Source organism: Kryptolebias marmoratus, linkage group LG20 (genome assembly GCF_001649575.2).
Source record: "Kryptolebias marmoratus isolate JLee-2015 linkage group LG20, ASM164957v2, whole genome shotgun sequence".
Lineage (NCBI taxonomy): Eukaryota > Metazoa > Chordata > Actinopteri > Cyprinodontiformes > Rivulidae > Kryptolebias > Kryptolebias marmoratus.
This window is the reverse complement of record NC_051449.1, coordinates 14,602,129-14,620,713: the sequence shown is the minus strand read 5'-3', so window position 1 is coordinate 14,620,713 and position 18,585 is coordinate 14,602,129. Positions and strand designations below refer to the sequence as shown.

Genomic DNA, 18,585 nt, shown 5'->3' with positions numbered 1-18,585 from the left:
GAAAGCAATCTTAAACATACTTGCTCGTCTGTCCTTCATCTCTAAGCTTGCGTGCAAGTGTGTGTGTGTGTGCACAGTTAGCATTGTAGTTACACTGACTCACCACTATCAGGCAATGTAACACTTAGTCTGATGGTGACAGCCAACTGATCCTGACTCAGGGAGAGAAAACTTCTCTCTCTCTCTCTTTCCAGCACTTTCTGGTTTCTTCTTTCTGACAATCTGTTCAGCTGACTGACAACATCCACTCACTCCAAACCCTGTGGAGGAAACTACTCTGCCTTACCTCATTTTCTTACCACTCACTCACTCTGTGTGCTGATCCGGGGCTTGTATCCAGTTGTTGTAGGCAGCGGTTGTGAGTTGAAAGTTTAGCCTTTTTTTTTTTTTTTTTTTTTTCTTTTTCTCCTAAGTGTTGCGTGTGTCCATGTGTGTGTTCGAGTGTGTGTGAGTCAGTATGCCATGTCGTCCCCTGGATCGTCGTTTGTCCAGATAAAGCATGAGGACTTGCTTTTCTACGAGAACTGTGGAGGAGGCAGCTTTGGGAGCGTCTACAGAGCTCTGTGGATATCCCAGGACAAGGAGGTGGCTGTGAAGAAGCTTTTGAAGATCGACAAAGAGGTAAAAAAGAAGACGTGCAAATCTAATTCTTTTTATATCCTTTATAGGCATTTTGATGCAGTACAGATTTAGAATTCAACAAGTTTCCGTTTACACCAAATTTCCCAGTCTTTTTATATCCAAAGCCCCCTCCCTCCCTGTTGTCTGGCATTGAAAATGTGTTTATCTTAAACATACCTCTTGTTGTCCCCCTCCCATCTCGCTCTTTGTAGATTGAGTTTTATTTATGTTTGACCCCCCCCCAATATCCTCCCATTGTAAGTTAAGGTGAGGTGTGTGGTCATTTGAGGCCTCCATCAGTGTGACCCAGACGGTGACAAACATGATTTACCTTCATGTTAATAACACAGAGGTGGCACATTAAGGACTTGTGAGCCTGTTTCTTGAAAAGTCTTGGTCACTTTGTGGGAGTATTATGCGCTATGTTACTGTCAGAGAGACAGATTTTATAAGGCGTATACATAGTAAGGTGATCTCTTACATTACAGGCTAATAAAAAGTGATGTCATGCACACGAGCCAGCTAACTAAAACCACACAGGGAAGTGATTTCAGTTTGTGGGTTGATTGACTTCTCTCACTCCTGCTTTTTCACTGAGGCTCACAAACATGACCCCAATTCCAGAAAAGTTGGGATCTTGTGTAAAATGTACATAAACACCAAATGCAATGGTTTGCAAATTGCATAAACCCATATTTTATTCACAATGAAACATAGTAAACCTATCAAATTAGAAACTAAGAAATTGTACCATTTTTAGGGGGAAAAAGGCCATTTTTAGTTTAAATTTTATGGCAGCAACACTTTTCAAAAAAGCTGTGACAGGGCCATGTTTCCCACTGCAAAGCATCCCCTCTGCTTTTAACAACAGCCTGTAAATGTAACAGGGACTGAGGAGAGCAGCTGCTGGAGGATTCAGATCTGAATGTTGTCCCATTCTTGTCTCATGTGGGATTCTAGCTGTTCCACAGTCCTGGGTCTTCTTTGCTGGATTTCATGCTGAATGGGAGCAGACATTGATCTAAAATTTGTGTATACTGTTTTGCATTGATGTGTAAGCTGCCCATTCCATAGGCACCAATGCACCCCCATACCATCAGAGAGACAGGCTTTTGAACTGTGAGCTGATAACAAGCCGTATGGTCCCTCTCTTTAGTAAGGAGGATGTTGCAACTGTGGTTTCAAAAAAGAATTTCAAATTTTGATTCGTCTGACCACAGAACAGTTTTCCACTTTGCCTCAGTTCATTTTAAATAAGTTTTTATCCAGAGAAGACTGCGGTGTTTCAGGATGTTAGTCACATATGATTCCTTCTTTGCCTGATAGAGCTTTAATCAGCATTTATGGATTGCACATTTATGGATGTGAGGTGAACTGTGTTTACAGAGAATGCCTTGTGGAGTCCATGCAGTGATGTCCAGAACAGAATCAGACCTGTTTTAATGCTGTTGAGGAAAATTATTCAGAAATTTAGATGCAGTTATTTTACAGCCTGGTGAACCTCTGCCTCTCTAAAAAATTTTTTTACTACTGAGTCCTCTTACTGACTTGCTGCCAATTAACCTAGTTAGTTTCAACATTTGATATGTTTACAGTTTCAGTGTGAATAAAATATTGGTTTATGAGATTTGCAAATCTGTTGCATTCTGTTTTTATTTACATTTTACACGCCTCAACTTTTTTGGAACTGGAGTCGTACATTCAGGGAGTGTGTCGGCATGTGCGTAGCTTATTAAATGCAAGAAGATCTGAAGCTTGGTAGTAGGTATTTGTAATACAAACTGATGTTTACTCCCAGCTGAACCTCGCATAACAGAAATTGATAAATTGCTCTATGAAAAAAACAATAGTCTGAGAAAATACTTTGGTGGTCATGGGCAGTTTTTGTGCAATTTTACATAACTGATGGGTGGTTATTGTGTTGCTTGGCAGAAATTATAATCTGGACGTCCACTGTCTGTCAGCTGTGACTAATGGCGTGTTTGTCACAGCAGTGAGGAAATTGTTTGGAGACTTGGAGTGAAAGAAGTTCAGCTTTTAGCTCAGGCGTCCTGGAGACGCTGTTAGAAATGCCTCTGATGCTGGATAACATGTAAACATCTAAAGATTTAGAAATTAGTTTACACCTTAAGGTTTTCTGTCTGTGCCAGATGTAGAAATTTTCCAATAATGAAAGTGTTTTTGTGATTTCCGAGTTTCTTTTTTGTCTCGTCGTCTTCTCCAGGCAGAGATTCTCAGTGTACTGAGTCACAAGAACATCATTAAGTTTTATGGAGCCGTGCTGGAATCTCCCAACTATGCCATTGTCACAGGTCAGACCCCACACTCTGTGTGTTTGGGAAATTTATGTATCCTTTCAAATGTCCTCACATGAATATTACCCCTTAACAGGTTGCTGCCACTGGAGATGATTCCCTAAATACAGATCTATTTGATGATTAAAAAAGAAAGATTAAAGGGAGTTCTGAGATTTAAAGGTGAAGCAAGAAGGGGTTGCAGGGTTAGGACACACTGTCCGATCGTAAAAACTTACGCAAGTGTGTGTGTGGCTGTATTAGTTTCTCTTTGCATACATTTGATCCCTAATGTTGAGAGTCACAGACGCGTTAGCGCATGCTCTGAGAGCAGAGTAGTGTTTATGTGTGCGTGTGTTTTAAACGATCAGAGCATTCTCCGAGCCCCTATGTTTGTAACTGAGTCCAGAATGTTTGGATCAGGTTTTAATCCTGTATGTGGTTGTATGGTTAATATGAAACACTGACACACCACTCAGTAGCTCTGAACATTTCCAGCAACGAGCCTCTGGGCTACTGAGTCTGTGTCTACTGCACGCAGAAATACAAGTTGATATAAATAAAGTACAATGACGCCATTTTAAGATGGAGTTTGTACAATAATGTACAGGAGGGAATCATATTGCAGTGGCCCTACAATAATAATTTGTCTGTTTGTGCATTCCAGTTAAATTTTTCCCATTTGTCAATAATATATATATATTTTTCAGCTCAGTTCAATTCAATAATTTAATTTCAAGTTTTAGCAGGTCAAAAAGGCCCCCTGTGATGAAACCAAACTGTTTTGTCAGACAAGTTCTCTCATAATCTGTAAATGATCGGGTCTGAAAGTGTCATGGATCAAACTCAGAATGGAGTTTTGTTTATTGCAGTATAATGACATGGTTACAGATGCTGTTGTTGTTGTTCTGTTCCTCAATTTAGGCTTTGCCTTTTAAAATGATTCATCATATTGTGCGCGTTGCCTTGCAGAATATGCGAGCGGTGGCTCGCTGTATGAGTATATTTCCAGTGAGCAGAGTGAGGAGATGGACATGGAGCAGATCATGACATGGGCCATACAGATAGCCAAAGGTACGCTCAAAAAGATTATAATCATTAGGTGATTAAATTTATATTGCAACCATCTCAGAGGCAGGAATAATAATAATGCCTTTTATATTTTCTGGTTAACCTTATATATATATATACAAAAGAAAGTGTACAATTTTTGTTTGCTTCCTAATTTGTGGGTAACAATGACACATAAAAAAGAAATAATCCTATGAAGACGTATGAGTATGCAATAATACTAAATATGCACCTGGTTGAATATTGTGGTGGCAAATGATGGTGATATAGAAGAAAATATATATATTTTTATGCATTTACAGTTTCTAATCTGTAACCTGTAATCAATCAATCTGCCACCCTGCTATGGTAGAAGCTTAAAAAGTGCAATGATGGGGAAAAAAGGTTCATGTGAAACAGCACCTCGTTTGTGACATTCCCACAAACATTTAAGACTTCTTTTAATTAATATTCTTTTGGCATTAGAAATAGAGCTCAAGCATTTATGATGCACATGCATCCTAAACTGCAATTCCGCTACAAGAATAGCAGATAAATTGTTCAAAATTTGCCTGTTTATAAAATTGTTTTTATATCAGAGTTAGGGTTCACAAATGCCTTTTTGTCCTTCGTAACAAGAACCACACACAAAACACACAGTGGTTTTCTGCTTAATCAATTTTTAAAATCAAATCCATTTTGACTTCAGTGTATAAATGATGCCCAGATTATTCACTGAGGCCTTCTTTATGGCTCCATTGGATTTTTACAGTCTAAAACAAAATGCCGTAGAATGACACTGCAGCCACATTCTGGATATTGTTAAAACACTCCACCAGGTTTTTCTGCCTAATTGCTTCATTTCTTTACAGGGATGCATTACCTCCATGCAGAAGCTCCAGTGAAAGTCATTCACAGAGATCTTAAGTCAAGGAATGGTAACGTTATTCAAACTTCATCCTGATTTGTTGCTCTAACTTGCTCTACGAACAGATGCACATACAAGCACGGGTCATAACGCACTGACCGGTTTCTTCTCTGTTTTTACAGTGGTAATGACAGTAAATAAAGTGCTGAAGGTATGTAGCAACAGTTTTGTGATCCATTCACAAAAAGAACTGGACACAACTTGTGTATATTTTTAAGTTATATGGTTTGGTATTTCAGATTTGTGACTTCGGAGCGTCTAAGTTTCTGTCCCACACCACTCATATGACGGTGGTGGGCACTTTTCCGTGGATGGCTCCTGAAGTAATTCAGAGCTTACCTGTTTCTGAGACCTGTGACACCTACTCATATGGTGTGGTGAGTTGGAAATAGTTTCTAAATATTAGTAGCGAAACAGCAGCCATCAGCTTTTCCTTGTAGGAGTCTGAGAATCAGTACTGAGCACAGATAAAATAAAAGATGGAAGAGCTAAAATTAAATTATATTAGGTAGAAGACTTGGGCTTGCATGAACTGATCAAATGGTAAAGTAATATACTGATAAATACTCATGTATCCTTAAATAAGGTATTTATATTGATCCCATGTTGATGTGAAGCCAGACCTTGGTGTTTTTCTTTGTTCTAGTCTGTATTCTCTGTGTTCAGGTCCTGTGGGAAATGCTGACTCGGGAGGTTCCTTTCAAAGGTTTCGAGGGGCTGCAGGTTGCTTGGCTGGTGGTAGAAAAACAAGAGGTAACCTACACAAACACAAACGCATCTTTTGAACCCACTGCGAGTGTGTTGACCCATCAGAGTTGGAGACGGCTGGAGGCACAATGCGATGCTCTCATGCTTTCCACTGTGAGCTGGTTCGGCTGAGTATTTTTAGGCCTGATGTCAGTTCTGTGCTCATGTAAGGCCTGGATACACAGCAGTGGAGCTCGGCCAGACTCTCCTCAGGCTGAAACCTTTACAAGAAAGAGGAGGGGGGGGGGGGATAAAAAGAAAAAAAAATAAAAGTGCAGAGATATGAGGGTTGATTCTCGAGGTTTACAAGTGGAAGGGATGACAGTAACGTGAGGTCTGTGTTTCAGTTACTGACCTCTATGACCACAAATACACAAACACACACACTCAGGGGGCCAGCAAACAGCCAGGAGAATATGATTCCTGCGTAGCTGTTGGCTAATCTCCAAATACTCTCCCTAAATAACTCTCTCTGTCTCACTCTTCCTCTTTCCCAGTATCTCTTATTTTCCCCTCCATAGCTACACCTCTCCTCCTGACCCTTCAACTTGCCCTCTCTCCACTCAGAGTTGCTGATATTTTAAGATTAATCCCTAGTGAAAAAAAAAAGTTTCCATTCACTGCACTGCGCTGTGGAGTTGTCTGGGCTCATGATACCAGAAAGTCTAATGTGGAGCAATCCTCACAGTTTTGGCACATTCATGGATAAAGAGGCACTGTCCAAATAGAACTAGTTCTGGATCTTGGTCATATCTTTGAAATCCATTTTTTTTATTGCGATATGAGGAGAGGGAGGAAGATCATTATAGACCAGAACCAGCTGAATCTGATGCTCAGTTTTGTAGCAACCAGAGAAATATTTAATTGAGACGAGACTAAGAGCGATGCCTTTGTTATGACACCTGCTTTTCCCCGGTTACATCATTCTCAGAGTTTTGAGATAATGTTAAACTCAATGAACCTTAAATCTCTACTCTACTCAGAGCTCTCCCCGGATGACAGAGCTCCACAACTTATCTCTGAGGCTGAGCCCAGCCACCCTATGGATGAAGCTCATTTAAGGTGTTAGTATCCAGGATCTCCTTTCAGTCATGATCGTGACCACAGTTCAGGGGTGAAAGGTAGACCGGTAAGTCAAGAGCTTCTTTTTCAGCACAGCAAACTAGAGCTTCATTATTGCAGGTGAGGCCGTGATCTTTTGATTATTCTCCCACTTGAACCTACCATCACTCATGAACAAGACTCCCAGGCACTGAAACTTCTCTCGTTAAGGCAGAGACTCACTCCCACTCCGGAGGGAGCATTCCACCCTTTTCCGGTTAGGAACCATGGCCTTGGAGTTAGAGGAGGTGACGGTTCGCATCCCAGCAGCTTCACACTCGGCTGCGAACCGTCCCAGTGCACGCTAAAAGTCATGGACCGAAGACGCCAAAAGAACCACATAATCTTTTTCTGGCTATACAGAGCTTTTACAAGTGACCTTGGTCATTAGCCCTCTCCAAATCCACAAAAACACATGTAGACACCAGAGTAAACATCAGAGAGTTAAATTCTTGTGACCCTGTCAGCAATTCTGCAAGGGTGAAGATTTGGTCCACTATTCCACAAGCCAGAAAGAAAGCCACCCTGCTCCTCCTGGATCCGAGGTTTGACATTCAGTCGGAGCCTCCCTTCCAACACGCTGGTGGAAACTTCACAGAAAATAATATGATAAAGTTCTGAGTGCTGGAGTTGGAATAAGTAAGGACTTTAATTTAACCAGGGGAGATGGACAGACTTCTTAACGCTGAAAAACAGTGAATCTAAATTACTTGACACTCATTTAATACACCAGTACAACTCTCTATAATGACACCTAAAACCAAACAGGTCCTTTTTGACAATAAATTATTTTGATTTGTTTTCTCCTGTGAATTGAATCTTATCGAATCCCTTAATGTTGCAGATTAAACACAGTTTGTCATTTAATTGTTATTATTGTCGCTTAGCAAATAACACCAAGCTAATGTGCTAAGATGAGATGGCAATCCTGGCAAACATACCTGCTGCACATTAGCATGCTTGGATTGTCACCACGATGTTGTTATCCACCATAATTAGATGGAGTGCAGCCTCATGGAGACTGTAGTGAAGCTGTTGAGTCTTACTCTTGTTTCGAATGAAATGATACTGTTGCTTCTTCAGACACAAATATTTCTTGCTAAAAAAAAAAGGTTTAAGGTTGTGTTCTCCTTTCCAAAAGACCTAAAAGCATGTATGTTTGCTTGTGTTTAGAGGCTAACCATCCCCACCAGCTGTCCTGCAAGTTTTGCAGAGTTGATGAGGAAATGTTGGCTAGCAGAGCCAAAGGTGAGACCAAACTGACGGGAGATAAATATACCCTAAAACTTTTTGTATCGCTCATAGGATTGTTTACTCACGAGGAAAATAAAAATGCTACATTCTGTTTCAAACTATAGGAACGACCACAATTTAAGCAGGTGCTGTTAACCTTGGAGTCCATGGCCAACGACAGCAGGCTACCAGACCAGTGCAACTCTTTCCTTCATCACAAGGACCAGTGGAGGTAAAAACAAAAGCAAACAGTCAGAAATCACAGGTGCAGGCATTCAAAACAACGCACAAACACTCACAACTCTGTGCGACTCTGAAACTCCGGAGAGAATCTGAATATGCGACCCTGCACTCGGCTTCAGTCTATATTAAGCTCTCTGGAAAGTGTCCATGGAAGAGATTCCTCTACTCCTCCACGGGTGGGAGGGACAGGGGGCTGGACCTGGAGGGGGGCAGGGGTGGGTGGTGAGGTGTAGAGGAGGAGAAACCAAATGGTAGCTGAGGTGGAGACGAACGGGGCGGAAAAGAAATGTCCTGAGTGAGTGTGAAATCTGAAACACTGCGCGCAAGAGAGAAACAACAGGGTTAGAGTGGGGACGAGGGTGGACCGGTGGGGGGGTGGTTGGGTGGAGGGGCCGGGACAGAGGAGAGGGAGAGACGTGGGCATTCAGCCAGAGGAGAGAAGGTGTGACATTCTGCACATATTTAACACGAGCGCCGCCAAGGCACTTTTGAGTGAAGTTTTGGCTGTGGGTGGAAAAAATCTGGACATTGAGGGGAAACAGAGTGGAGGAGGTGAAGGGGTGTGCTGAAGGAACACAGGAGGTATGGCTGTGTCTATATTAAGCTGCAGCGAGAGGCGATTGTTTGTAAATGCACGTTCAGAGACACACACCCACTCCCACAGTGACCTTTTGTGGAGGCAGACAGTACTGCAGCAGAAATGTTTTATACTAATTAACCCACAATCTCACACACAAGCAGATTTGTGATCTTGAGTAAACAAATTTGAGTCTACAGCATGTGAGACGAAGGTCAGATAATGTGCTCATTTGGATATAGGACAGCTATATAGTTTGACCTTTTTTAAACCAGTAATAAAACAGATCTAAAATTTCTTTTGGTCAACAAAAACAGTAGCTCAAATTACTAAACTTCATCACACAAAATGTTTATTAATCACAAGAAAATACAACAAAGTAATTAAACCCTAATCTTTGGAGACTAAATAAAAAGATCAAACTACCCACCCATTAAGTTTTTGTAGCAGTTAAAACAATTATAACATTTCCATCCAGATGTTTGTGTATCTAGAATGTTTAAAATTAACCTTCTATACTTTTTTTAAAGGTTGTAGGTCTGTAAATACTAATGTAGAAGATCAATAATATCACCAGCGCGGAAGTATAAAATATAACTATTTTTTTTGTCTCCAAAAAAGATTTCTTTTTGAAGTTTGAAGTTTTAGCTGAAGTTCTTTTTTAAATCAGCTTCTGGATGTGAACCTGTTCTAAGCATTCAACACTACTTTGAAATTGCACAAACTCTTAAACTGCATTGAAAGTTGTTAGAGTTAATAAAGGGCCTCATAAGGAGTAGATGCAAAATAAAAGAAGTCATTAGTGTTCCATGCTTCTCAATCAAGATCTTCACTGAAACAAATGTCATTTGTAGTGCATCACATGGTTCATGGACCACAGCACAGTTCTCTACTTCACCTTTAATCTTCAGGTCGGGATCAAGTGTTCTTCAGTCCATATTCTTTTTTTTTTTTGTCTACATCTTATGTGCACATGGAACAGGTGTGAGATAGAGTCAACCCTGGAGCGCCTCCGAAAGCTCGAGAGGGAGCTTTACTCCAAGGAGAAGGAGCTGGAGGAGAGGGAGAGGAGGCTCAGACTGTGGGAGGAGCGGCTGAAGGAGAGGTCCAGCATGACTCCCAGTCCAACCTCTCTACTCATGGAACGGTCAAACATTTCACCTGTAAGCTGCATCAAAATGAAGTGTATGTAGCGCTTGTTCAGGCTAAAGTTTGCTTTCAGAAATTAGCAGTGACAATTGCTCTTCTGCTTTGGTTTAGCAGTTCTTCACGCCATTATCAATCGGCTCCTCTGGCTCGTTCTTCCGCTCACACTCCCAGGACTCTAACAGCACTGGGCTCAGCAGTGCCGGGGTCAGCAGCGCTGGTGTCAGCTCTCTCTTCCGCACGCTCAGTAATGGAGACACGGAGAGGGGGAGCAGTGCCACACTGGAGAGAGGGGTGGGCTCACTCGACGGTGGTGGGAGGCTGCATGCCATGCTCCGAGAGCTGCAGGGAAGGTTCGAAGAGGAAGACGGGGAGGAGGAAGGAACTATTGAGGAGAAAGGATGGAGGCAGAGGGAACAAAGTGACAGTGGGAGTCTCGAGGGAGGACGGGTGCAAGTAACGCTCAGGAGCTTCCCGGGAGGTGTGGTGGAGAGGGAGGAGAGGACCTGGGAGGAGGGGGACAGGGAGAAGGGAGGCATGCAGAGAAGCAGAGTGACCACCATAGTCCGAGGGTTCTCAGGAGGATTTGGGGAGGCAGAGGACGAGAGTGAGAAGGAGGGAGGATGGGAGATTGAGAAACTTGGGGACAGGCTAGAGGAGAAAGGGGTGGAGGGTGGGCTTGAAGGAGGGAGGCTGCCAACCATGTTTAAGGGTCTCCATGGAAGTTTTGGAGGCCTGGGGGACATGTTGTCTCTAGATATAGATGAGATGGGGGAGGTGGAGAAACTCAGCGACATGGACATGGACATGAACATGGGCGACCTGGGAGTGAGGAAGATGATGGGCCATGGCGTTAGGAGCGAGGTGGGGATCAGGAGTCGCAGGAGTGACATGGGAGTTGTAGTCCAGGGCGTCAGAGGCAACCTCAGCGAGGCTGTCAGTCAACAGGTCAGAGGCGAGGTGGGCGTCGTCGGTCGCGCCGGGATGCAGGTGAGCATGCGAGCGTCCTCCAATCAGAACTCTGTGAAGAGCTGCAGCGTGCGACACGGAAGCAAGATCAACATGGCTACCGCGGCCATGGACATGATGGAGCTCGACTGGTCTGACAGCGACTAAAAACCACATCAGCAGGCACGGAGAAACACTAACAGTGGCCAAACTAGGAGGATTCGGACTTGTTGGCACATGCAGCATCCGAGCTACAGAACGTGCATTACAGCCTTTAGATGAAAAAGACAAAACGTTCTTTGTGTTTTTTTAAATTAAATGGTAAATATCACATCCCTTCATAAGGAGCTAAAAAAAATCAACCCCTTTTCAGACATTCAAACAACAATCACTTTTGAGTTTACATCTACTGGCGCCAGACACAGGAGTGTGAGACAGAGAAGCTGAAGCTCAAGCACAAAGTTTTATTTCAGTCTTTTTAGCTTTAACATGATTTTTATAACATGTTGAATGTGATATGGAATGATACAAGATCATTTCTTTTCTGTACAAGTGACTAGTCTTCATTTTAAATAAAGCTCACGTTGTTCGTTGATACAGAAATGGAGATAATCGTGTCTGAAAGGGGCTTAAAGAATGTTTTCACCTGTGTAATTTAATGTATTTGGTAAACTGCTGCATAACATACTGTAAGAGGTACAAGTGTGACGAAAATAATGCACTTGAATGCCACTCTAACAAGGCAGCACTGTTGTTCTTGTTTTTTCCTCCTGCTTAGAGTATCTTTTAGTTTGTTGATTTGATTTGTTAAAACGTGCTTCGACTATACCAGTTCTAACTGTGATCTAGTGTGTGAATTTTGGAAATTTTTCTCTATATTATATTATTTTTAAATAAAAAGAAAGGTCTGATTCCATTTGCAGTGACTATACAGCTATATTTTCTGCATGTGCCACTGAATGTGAAATTTTGACAATTAGTATAAAAGGAACACAAAAATAGCCACGCGGTCCACTAGTAAACTATGTTAACACCTATTAAAATGTCTGTCTGAGCTGAATCTTTACCTGTGGTCCCCTGAACCTCTCATACACTGAGCAGCAGGGCCACACCAGCCAGGACCCATTTAGCCGGCCGCTCTCTGGTCTTGAGACTAAAAGTCCAGACATACGTGGGCCCTCTGATCTTGGTCTTGTAGAGTGGACATTCGTAGATGTTCCTGGTCTCCTGACGGTCGTTGGGCACAGCTCGGACTGAGATGACAGGCATGGCGGGAGTCAGCTCTTTCAGACGAGCCTCAGTAATCACCCCGGTCTGAGTGTCCCATCTTGCACCTGGAAAATGGTAGAAGAAAGGAAGGGCGACATGTAGAACTCTCATGTTGAGTAAATACATGTGTATGTTTAATTCTGCTCAACAAACAAAACTAACAACAAAATGAAAGGTAGCTTCTACCTTCCATGTAAAGTCCATACACATATGCTCCCTCTCTGGCCGGCTGATTGAACTCTTCCTTAAACTTCTTGGTTACATCCACGGTAAGATTCACTTTGTCGAGAGGCCATTCGTTTTTACGCGCCAGAGACTGCATCACAGCTGGAAACAGACACGATGAAAATTAACGAGTACAACAGGGTTACAGTCTGGTGACAACTGAAAGGGAGTCATTTTTTATATCCAGGTGACACTGTACCAGTGAGGAAGGACTGCGGGTTGAATAGTCCAGATATCCAGACAACGCTGGGTAGAGACAGGTCCTGAGTCCAGCTGTCCAGCTCTTTGCAGCGCTGCATCACATCATTGTACCTGACACAAATAAATTTGACTCATGGCCACAGCTGTTTGGATAGTGTCAATTATCTGGGCTCTGTAAAAACAGCCTCTGTGACCTGATTGATATCGATAACTGTTCACAATCCTTGGCAGGTTATTGCATGCATTTAAATTCGGGGAATATCAAAATAACTGCTACCAGTGCAATCAAACTTATCTTACATGTAAAGCAAAACAACAAAGGTGGCACATCAGAGCTTTTCTCCTATATTTTTTGGTAATAAAAATGATTAGACAGAAGTGAAACACACACACCAGATGGCCAGGCTGTAGGTAGAAGGGTAGGCCAGTTTGGTCCAGGTGTCAGGGACGTTGTCAAAGAACAGGGCTGTCTGCAGCTTCTCCATCTCAGAGGACATGGCCAATTCACCCTTCACAGAAACATGTATCTATTACTATCAGCACACATGTTGGAGGTGCTATATGTTGCAAATTCAGTTATCAAAGTATAATTATGGTCCATTCATCTAAATGGCTAACTGCATTAGATAAGTAGCTCCATGTCTGACATCTAATTTCAAGGTGATTCTGTGGCCTGTCCTGGAAAACCAATGAACGCAGCTGGAGAGGGTTGAGCGTACTTTGAGTCCCAGATCGAGCTCCTTCAGTGAGCGTCGGATCTCAAAAATCAGCATGTTCATGCGCTCGCATTCCTGGAAGCAGACTAGGATGTATGGCGATCGTTCAGCCGTCTTGGAGGTGATGTCAGACATGTTATACTCCTCTGGTAGCTTTTCCATCACCTCGTCTAAAATAGTTTTCACCTGCGGAGGGTGAAAAATAGGAGGGACATAGGAAGACAAACATGTAATGATCAACAGATTCACTGAAATATATCTACCTTGTTTCCTGCAAAAAATCAAGAAGTATGCTTATTAAATTAAGTATTTGCAACAATGGGCAATCATTCGTTTATATTTAATGATTACATTGCTGAGTAAGGTAAAGTCTCTCTTTTACAGATCCCATAAAATAACTGAACGTGTTGCGACTACCTTCTCCTCCAGCGTCTGAGAAGCTCCGTCTCCCATCACAGCATCAGGAGACTGCAGCTCCAGCAGAGTGTGAAAAAGATTATCAGACGTCACTGTGAGGAACTCAATCTCTGCGTTCGGATGCAGCCCATAATGCACTGGGCTTTCGTGGGGCAGCATTTCATCTATGAAGTCATGGTAGCCCTGAGATGAATCATAACACATTCAGGGAAGAAAAATAATGAAATCTTGCAGTCAGGTAGGGCTTTGTGCTTAGCTGAGTGCAACATTTTTAGATTTGATCTACATACAGGGTAACACTAGAAAACTGCACAGCGTTGGAAAGCTGAACCATTTCATACAAGATTTATTAACCTTACCTTGTAGTCCAAATTGGAAGGAACAAAAAATCCAGGTGCCAGTGCAAGTTTCCGGTCAAACTAAGTCATAAAAAATAAAGATTTATTAGCTTTAGGTAAAAATACAAATATATATTACTCCTGACTAAAACCACTACAAGTTTTGCTTTCTCAAAGAGTCTGTAGACTAAAACTAACCAAATTCTCAGGCCTAATTGGCCTTAAAGATTTTAAAGAAGGTTTCTGTGGAAGATATGAACAATTAATATCTTACCTGTTGTAGACAGCTCTGTGAATGACCAAAGTTTAAAGTTTAACTCTGTCCGGATTATTGAACTAATAGCTAGTTTGAACAGAGCTAATACTAAAGTGGATGGATGTCATCTTAAAACAGCTTTAATCCTAAAGTTTTATTACAGTTCATGCCACCGCTATTTTATAAACCATTACACTGTTGCCAGTTTTGCATTATTTTTATTCTGCCAGCAATATTATGATATTCCTGCTGGACGTGCTCCAGGCTGCACAGTGTTACAGGAAGCTGCTGCTGCTACCATTTGTGCTAGTGAGTAACCATTGAATTTTTTGCAATGTGAAATTGCTGCACTGACTCATTGCACTCGTGTTCCTTCACCATTTCCAAAAGCAATCACACAAACCTGGTTGGGCTGCATGTATTCCTCCAGGTATGTCCTGCAGAGCCGCCTGTCCCAGTCATCAGTGATGTGTCCTCCATACATGATCTCTCCAAACAGATACCTCAGGTCCTCCCATGGAACCTTCATTACCATAGCAAAAATCACTACTAATACAATCCGTACTTCATACATTCTCATCAAAACACTCCCCACCTGTGTGTTGGCCTCCAGGTAGTTGTAGAGGACGTTCACTGATATGGTCAGGTCTCCGGTGTTGAACGGATACTTTCTGTTCCAACCCTGCGGCCCAAACTTCCTCCTTTCAGCCACACAGGCATGAAAGTAGCACAGAGAGAAGAGGATGGTCTTGAACTCCTGCTCACGGCTGCACTGGTCCAGAATGTCCTGCAGAGCGACAAATCAACGAATGCTGAACTTTTTGGGTAAAGCAAAATTATGTATTTACGATGTGTGAAAAGCAGAAAGACTCACCTGGTCAAAGTTATCCAGAGCAGCATGTAGATTGGCATGCATGCCTGTAGGAGGTTCGTTTGTGATCTTAATGGCATTTTCCAGAATTCCCTGAGTGACACAGAAGATAAAAGAAGTCTGCATTTAGTAATCTCTTCAGTAAGCATTCTTGAAGTCATACAATGATGATAGAAAAATACTTGAGAGGAAACAATAAATAAAAAAGTCCTAACATTTCTTGACGGAATGCATATCGCCAACTATCTTTCACGCCAGAGTTTTAGTCATCTTATTTTAAAATAGGATAAAGTTGTCAAACTTCAAAAGTAAAGTTTTCCAGAATCTCATGCAATATTGCGAGATGCGTTGTAAATGACTCAGCTAATACCACACTAAACTGTAGCTCAATATTTGTCAAATTCATCAAATTATAGATATTTTTATGTTTTATAAAGTCAGCCATCTTGAATTGTGCTGACTCCACAAGTTACTCAGTTGTACTTTCTTTCAGCTTCATAAAAATCCTTTTTAGTGATTTATGATGTATTTTTTTAAGGGTACAGCAAACAAAAACACACATACACAGGCAAAAACCTTTTTCCTTTTTGATGGTGGGCAATAATTACTGCACATGCACAACATTTCCACCTGTGGTATGATGTGTTCCTGAGGAGAGGATGACGGCTCGGCGCTCATAAACACTCGGTAATCTGGATGACTGTCCTCACAGCAGCGCTCCAGGAGCTTCTCAAGGGCGCCCAGCCAACGGCCAACCAGGTGGATGTTCTACACATTTTCCATTATTTTAATACGTCACATTTCTTTAACTAAAAGCATTGGTTTAACTGTACTTGTCCAAAATGATAGGGATTGATAAAATAAAATAGACCTGCAATATAACCCAGTGACCCTCCTTTGCAGCCTTTTCCATGGCGATTTCAGCCACAGTTTCCTGTCCTTGACCCAAGGAGACATTGTGCAGCTTCCCGAGGTCTATAGTGAAACCCAGCTTCCTTCCTGGAGAACACAGAACTGTTGCTTTAAAACTGTGCACAGACCCAAACTGACATGTTTAAAGTAAAACAAAACAATTAAAAAAATATGGTTCATGTTTTCTCAATTGTACAGCTCTGTTTTAACCCTATGGTAAGACCTCTTATTTGCTCTGTGTGATCAGAATGAAGGTGTGTGATTGCGCTCCTTTTACCCAGGGATTCCACATCTTTAAGTGGGTCCACTCCAGGTGAGAGGATGAAAAACATGGGAGAGGTCGGGCCGCTTTCTCTAAAAGATTTAGCAAATTCAGACTTTCGGCCCTCGGTATACTTCACCCCGAGTTTCTCTTCCACAAAGTTCCTAGAGTACACCAAATCAAAGTGAACATGAGACTTTAGTTAGTAATAATTAACATTTCTTGTGCACTTTTTGTCATCAGTTTGTACTAATTTGTCAACAAATCAGAATATATTATCTCAAATATATGAAGGGGAAAAAAAAAAACTCATCACCTGAGAGCATAGGTCATGCGGTCTGGTCTCAGGGCTCTCATCATGATCAGTTTCTGCAGGGAACTTTTCCCCTTCCACTCCTGTGGAAACTTCTCCTTCTCTGGACACTCCGACTCGACAAGCTTTTTCCAGCGTTTAGGTGAGCCTTCGATGTCCCGGTCCAGACCACGAAACTCATCAGTAAAACTCATCACCTGGGACGCAAACAGGAGGCAAAAGGCAGTGAGCGAAAGTATCCTTCACACACAGCGGGCAAAAACAAATCCGTGTTTGTGTGAACCTTGATGGCGCTCCACGCTGTGTTGGAGAGAAAGTCCAGGGGGCTGACATAGTTGTGGTCAATGTTGAAACGTAACAGGAAGTCCAGTTCTCGAACGTCTATTTCCTTGCTCATCAGGAGGAGCTGGGAAAAGCAAAGACGGTCAGAGAAAAACTAAATCTTTCTCCAACACAGACACAAACCTGTACGCACCTGGAAGGCTAGCTGAGCTGTAAAGGTGAGCTTGTCTCTCTCAAACAGCCCCCTGCTGATGTAGTTGAAGGTAGAGTACGTAACACGGTCTATGAGTGTGTTCACTCGGCTCTTTACGTCCTCACAGGCCTCCGCCATCTCCACCGCCTTGTGGAAAACAATGTTAAAGGCCTGAAAACAACAAGAAAAATCAATAAGTGGGACCTTCTGTGTTACCGTGGAGTTGGTTAGGAGCATTAAAGTCACATTAGAGATCACAGATTAAATTATGCATTTCATCATATGCACTCCTGCCTCGCTTTAATTGAGTTTGTGAGATACTGAGATGTGAGTCAGCCTCTGCCTGTGCCATCTGGTTACCTTGAGGCTGAACTGGTACATCGAATTGATCTTGTTCAGATCATTCATGATGAAGTAGAGCAGAGAAGCTCGGACTGCGACGGGACGGTAGTGCTCCCTGGCTTCGTTTATTTTGACCTCGTTAACTTTGGCCTCCAGAACCTGAGAAAGCAAAGAGAGAGGATGCAGAAAATAACTGAAAATGTAAAGGGGACACATTGAAAGAAACTAAAGATCCTTGTTTTTTTGCCTTCTCATTTACCTTCATCTCAATCTCAGCAGCGGTGTGCTTGGTGGTCTCGAGTTTCTCCACCAGCACGGTGTCACCGAGGAAGTTACTTTCTGCTGCAGACAGTCGGGTTAGCAGCTCGTCCTCCAGAAGCTTCAACTCAATCTTAAACATGTTCTGCTGTTTTGTCAGTTCACTCTGCAGAGAAATGAAGCAAAAAAAAAAAGTTAAAAATTGTGAACTCGAGTTGAACCAAAGACAGTGCTTTTGTATGAAAGTGGAGGAGCATGAAAATATAATACAAGAGAACCTACATGTGATTGCAACACGGGAACCTGACAATAATTCCTGCCCACCTTTAGTTGCTCGAGGTCTGGTCTCTCCTGGTTCACCACCTGGGCCAGGAGCTGGTCCTCCAGCCCGTCTCTGGTCACTGTGAAGTTAATGAGGGTGGTCTGGGCCTGAATCTCTGGTTTGTAGTGAGGATTGGCCAGCTTGGTGTGAAGAATGAGTCTGAAGCCTGGATGGAAGAAACACTCTTTGTCCCCGACCTTTATACAGCTGCAGCGGGACAGAGAGGAGACAAGGGAAGAGCGGGGCGAAGGAAGCAAAATGTTTTCTGTGCACGCTTGTTTTTTAGGCTGTTACCTGCCCTTCTTGATTGTGTGTCGCCCCAGCAGAGGGTCAATAACAGGGTCAATTGTCTCCTCCAGGTTTTCGATCAGCACAGTGTCACCTGCCACCACAGCCTGTTCAATAACGTCCACATATCTGGAAAATTATGGATCATTAGAACAAAGGAATGAGAAGCAAAAAGCTTGCGGGTGTGTTATGCAGCTGTGGACTCAGATCCTTTACTTTACAAACTCCCCCC

At 42.4% G+C, this 18,585-nt stretch overlaps 2 protein-coding genes across 3 annotated transcripts in view; one reads left to right on the top strand and one right to left on the bottom strand.

Moving 5' to 3' along the window:
* Nucleotides 1–96: 96 nt before the first annotated feature.
* LOC108239514 (mitogen-activated protein kinase kinase kinase 13-A-like) lies at nt 97–11,799 on the top strand. 2 transcript variants are annotated; one of them, XM_017422262.3, is made up of 11 exons: nt 97–621; nt 2,846–2,933; nt 3,888–3,989; nt 4,838–4,903; nt 5,016–5,044; nt 5,133–5,270; nt 5,560–5,646; nt 7,915–7,989; nt 8,100–8,206; nt 9,777–9,957; nt 10,058–11,799. In XM_017422262.3, exons 1-11 carry the CDS (start codon nt 463–465, stop codon nt 11,054–11,056), a joined length of 2,031 nt encoding a protein of 676 aa, XP_017277751.1. In that variant the 5' UTR covers nt 97–462; the 3' UTR covers nt 11,057–11,799. The 2 variants fall into 2 exon arrangements, with proteins under 2 accessions (XP_017277751.1, XP_017277750.1); XM_017422261.3 differs by having other exon boundaries at nt 100–621; nt 10,055–11,799.
* Nucleotides 11,210–18,585, bottom strand: part of dnah9l (dynein, axonemal, heavy polypeptide 9 like) — a 36,866-nt gene continuing 29,490 nt past the window's right edge. The window contains exons 68-87 of the mRNA XM_037981918.1: nt 18,360–18,482; nt 18,068–18,272; nt 17,745–17,909; nt 17,504–17,644; nt 17,144–17,314; nt 16,952–17,074; nt 16,672–16,865; nt 16,371–16,519; nt 16,053–16,180; nt 15,812–15,949; nt 15,185–15,274; nt 14,906–15,097; nt 14,714–14,833; nt 14,076–14,135; nt 13,717–13,899; nt 13,303–13,485; nt 12,977–13,092; nt 12,582–12,694; nt 12,344–12,484; nt 11,210–12,222 (exon numbers count right to left, since the gene is read on the bottom strand). Of these exons, the coding sequence (XP_037837846.1) occupies nt 11,975–12,222; nt 12,344–12,484; nt 12,582–12,694; nt 12,977–13,092; nt 13,303–13,485; nt 13,717–13,899; nt 14,076–14,135; nt 14,714–14,833; nt 14,906–15,097; nt 15,185–15,274; nt 15,812–15,949; nt 16,053–16,180; nt 16,371–16,519; nt 16,672–16,865; nt 16,952–17,074; nt 17,144–17,314; nt 17,504–17,644; nt 17,745–17,909; nt 18,068–18,272; nt 18,360–18,482 (2,983 nt within the window). The 3' untranslated portion in view covers nt 11,210–11,974. The remainder of the gene's footprint in view (nt 12,223–12,343; nt 12,485–12,581; nt 12,695–12,976; nt 13,093–13,302; nt 13,486–13,716; nt 13,900–14,075; nt 14,136–14,713; nt 14,834–14,905; nt 15,098–15,184; nt 15,275–15,811; nt 15,950–16,052; nt 16,181–16,370; nt 16,520–16,671; nt 16,866–16,951; nt 17,075–17,143; nt 17,315–17,503; nt 17,645–17,744; nt 17,910–18,067; nt 18,273–18,359; nt 18,483–18,585) is intronic.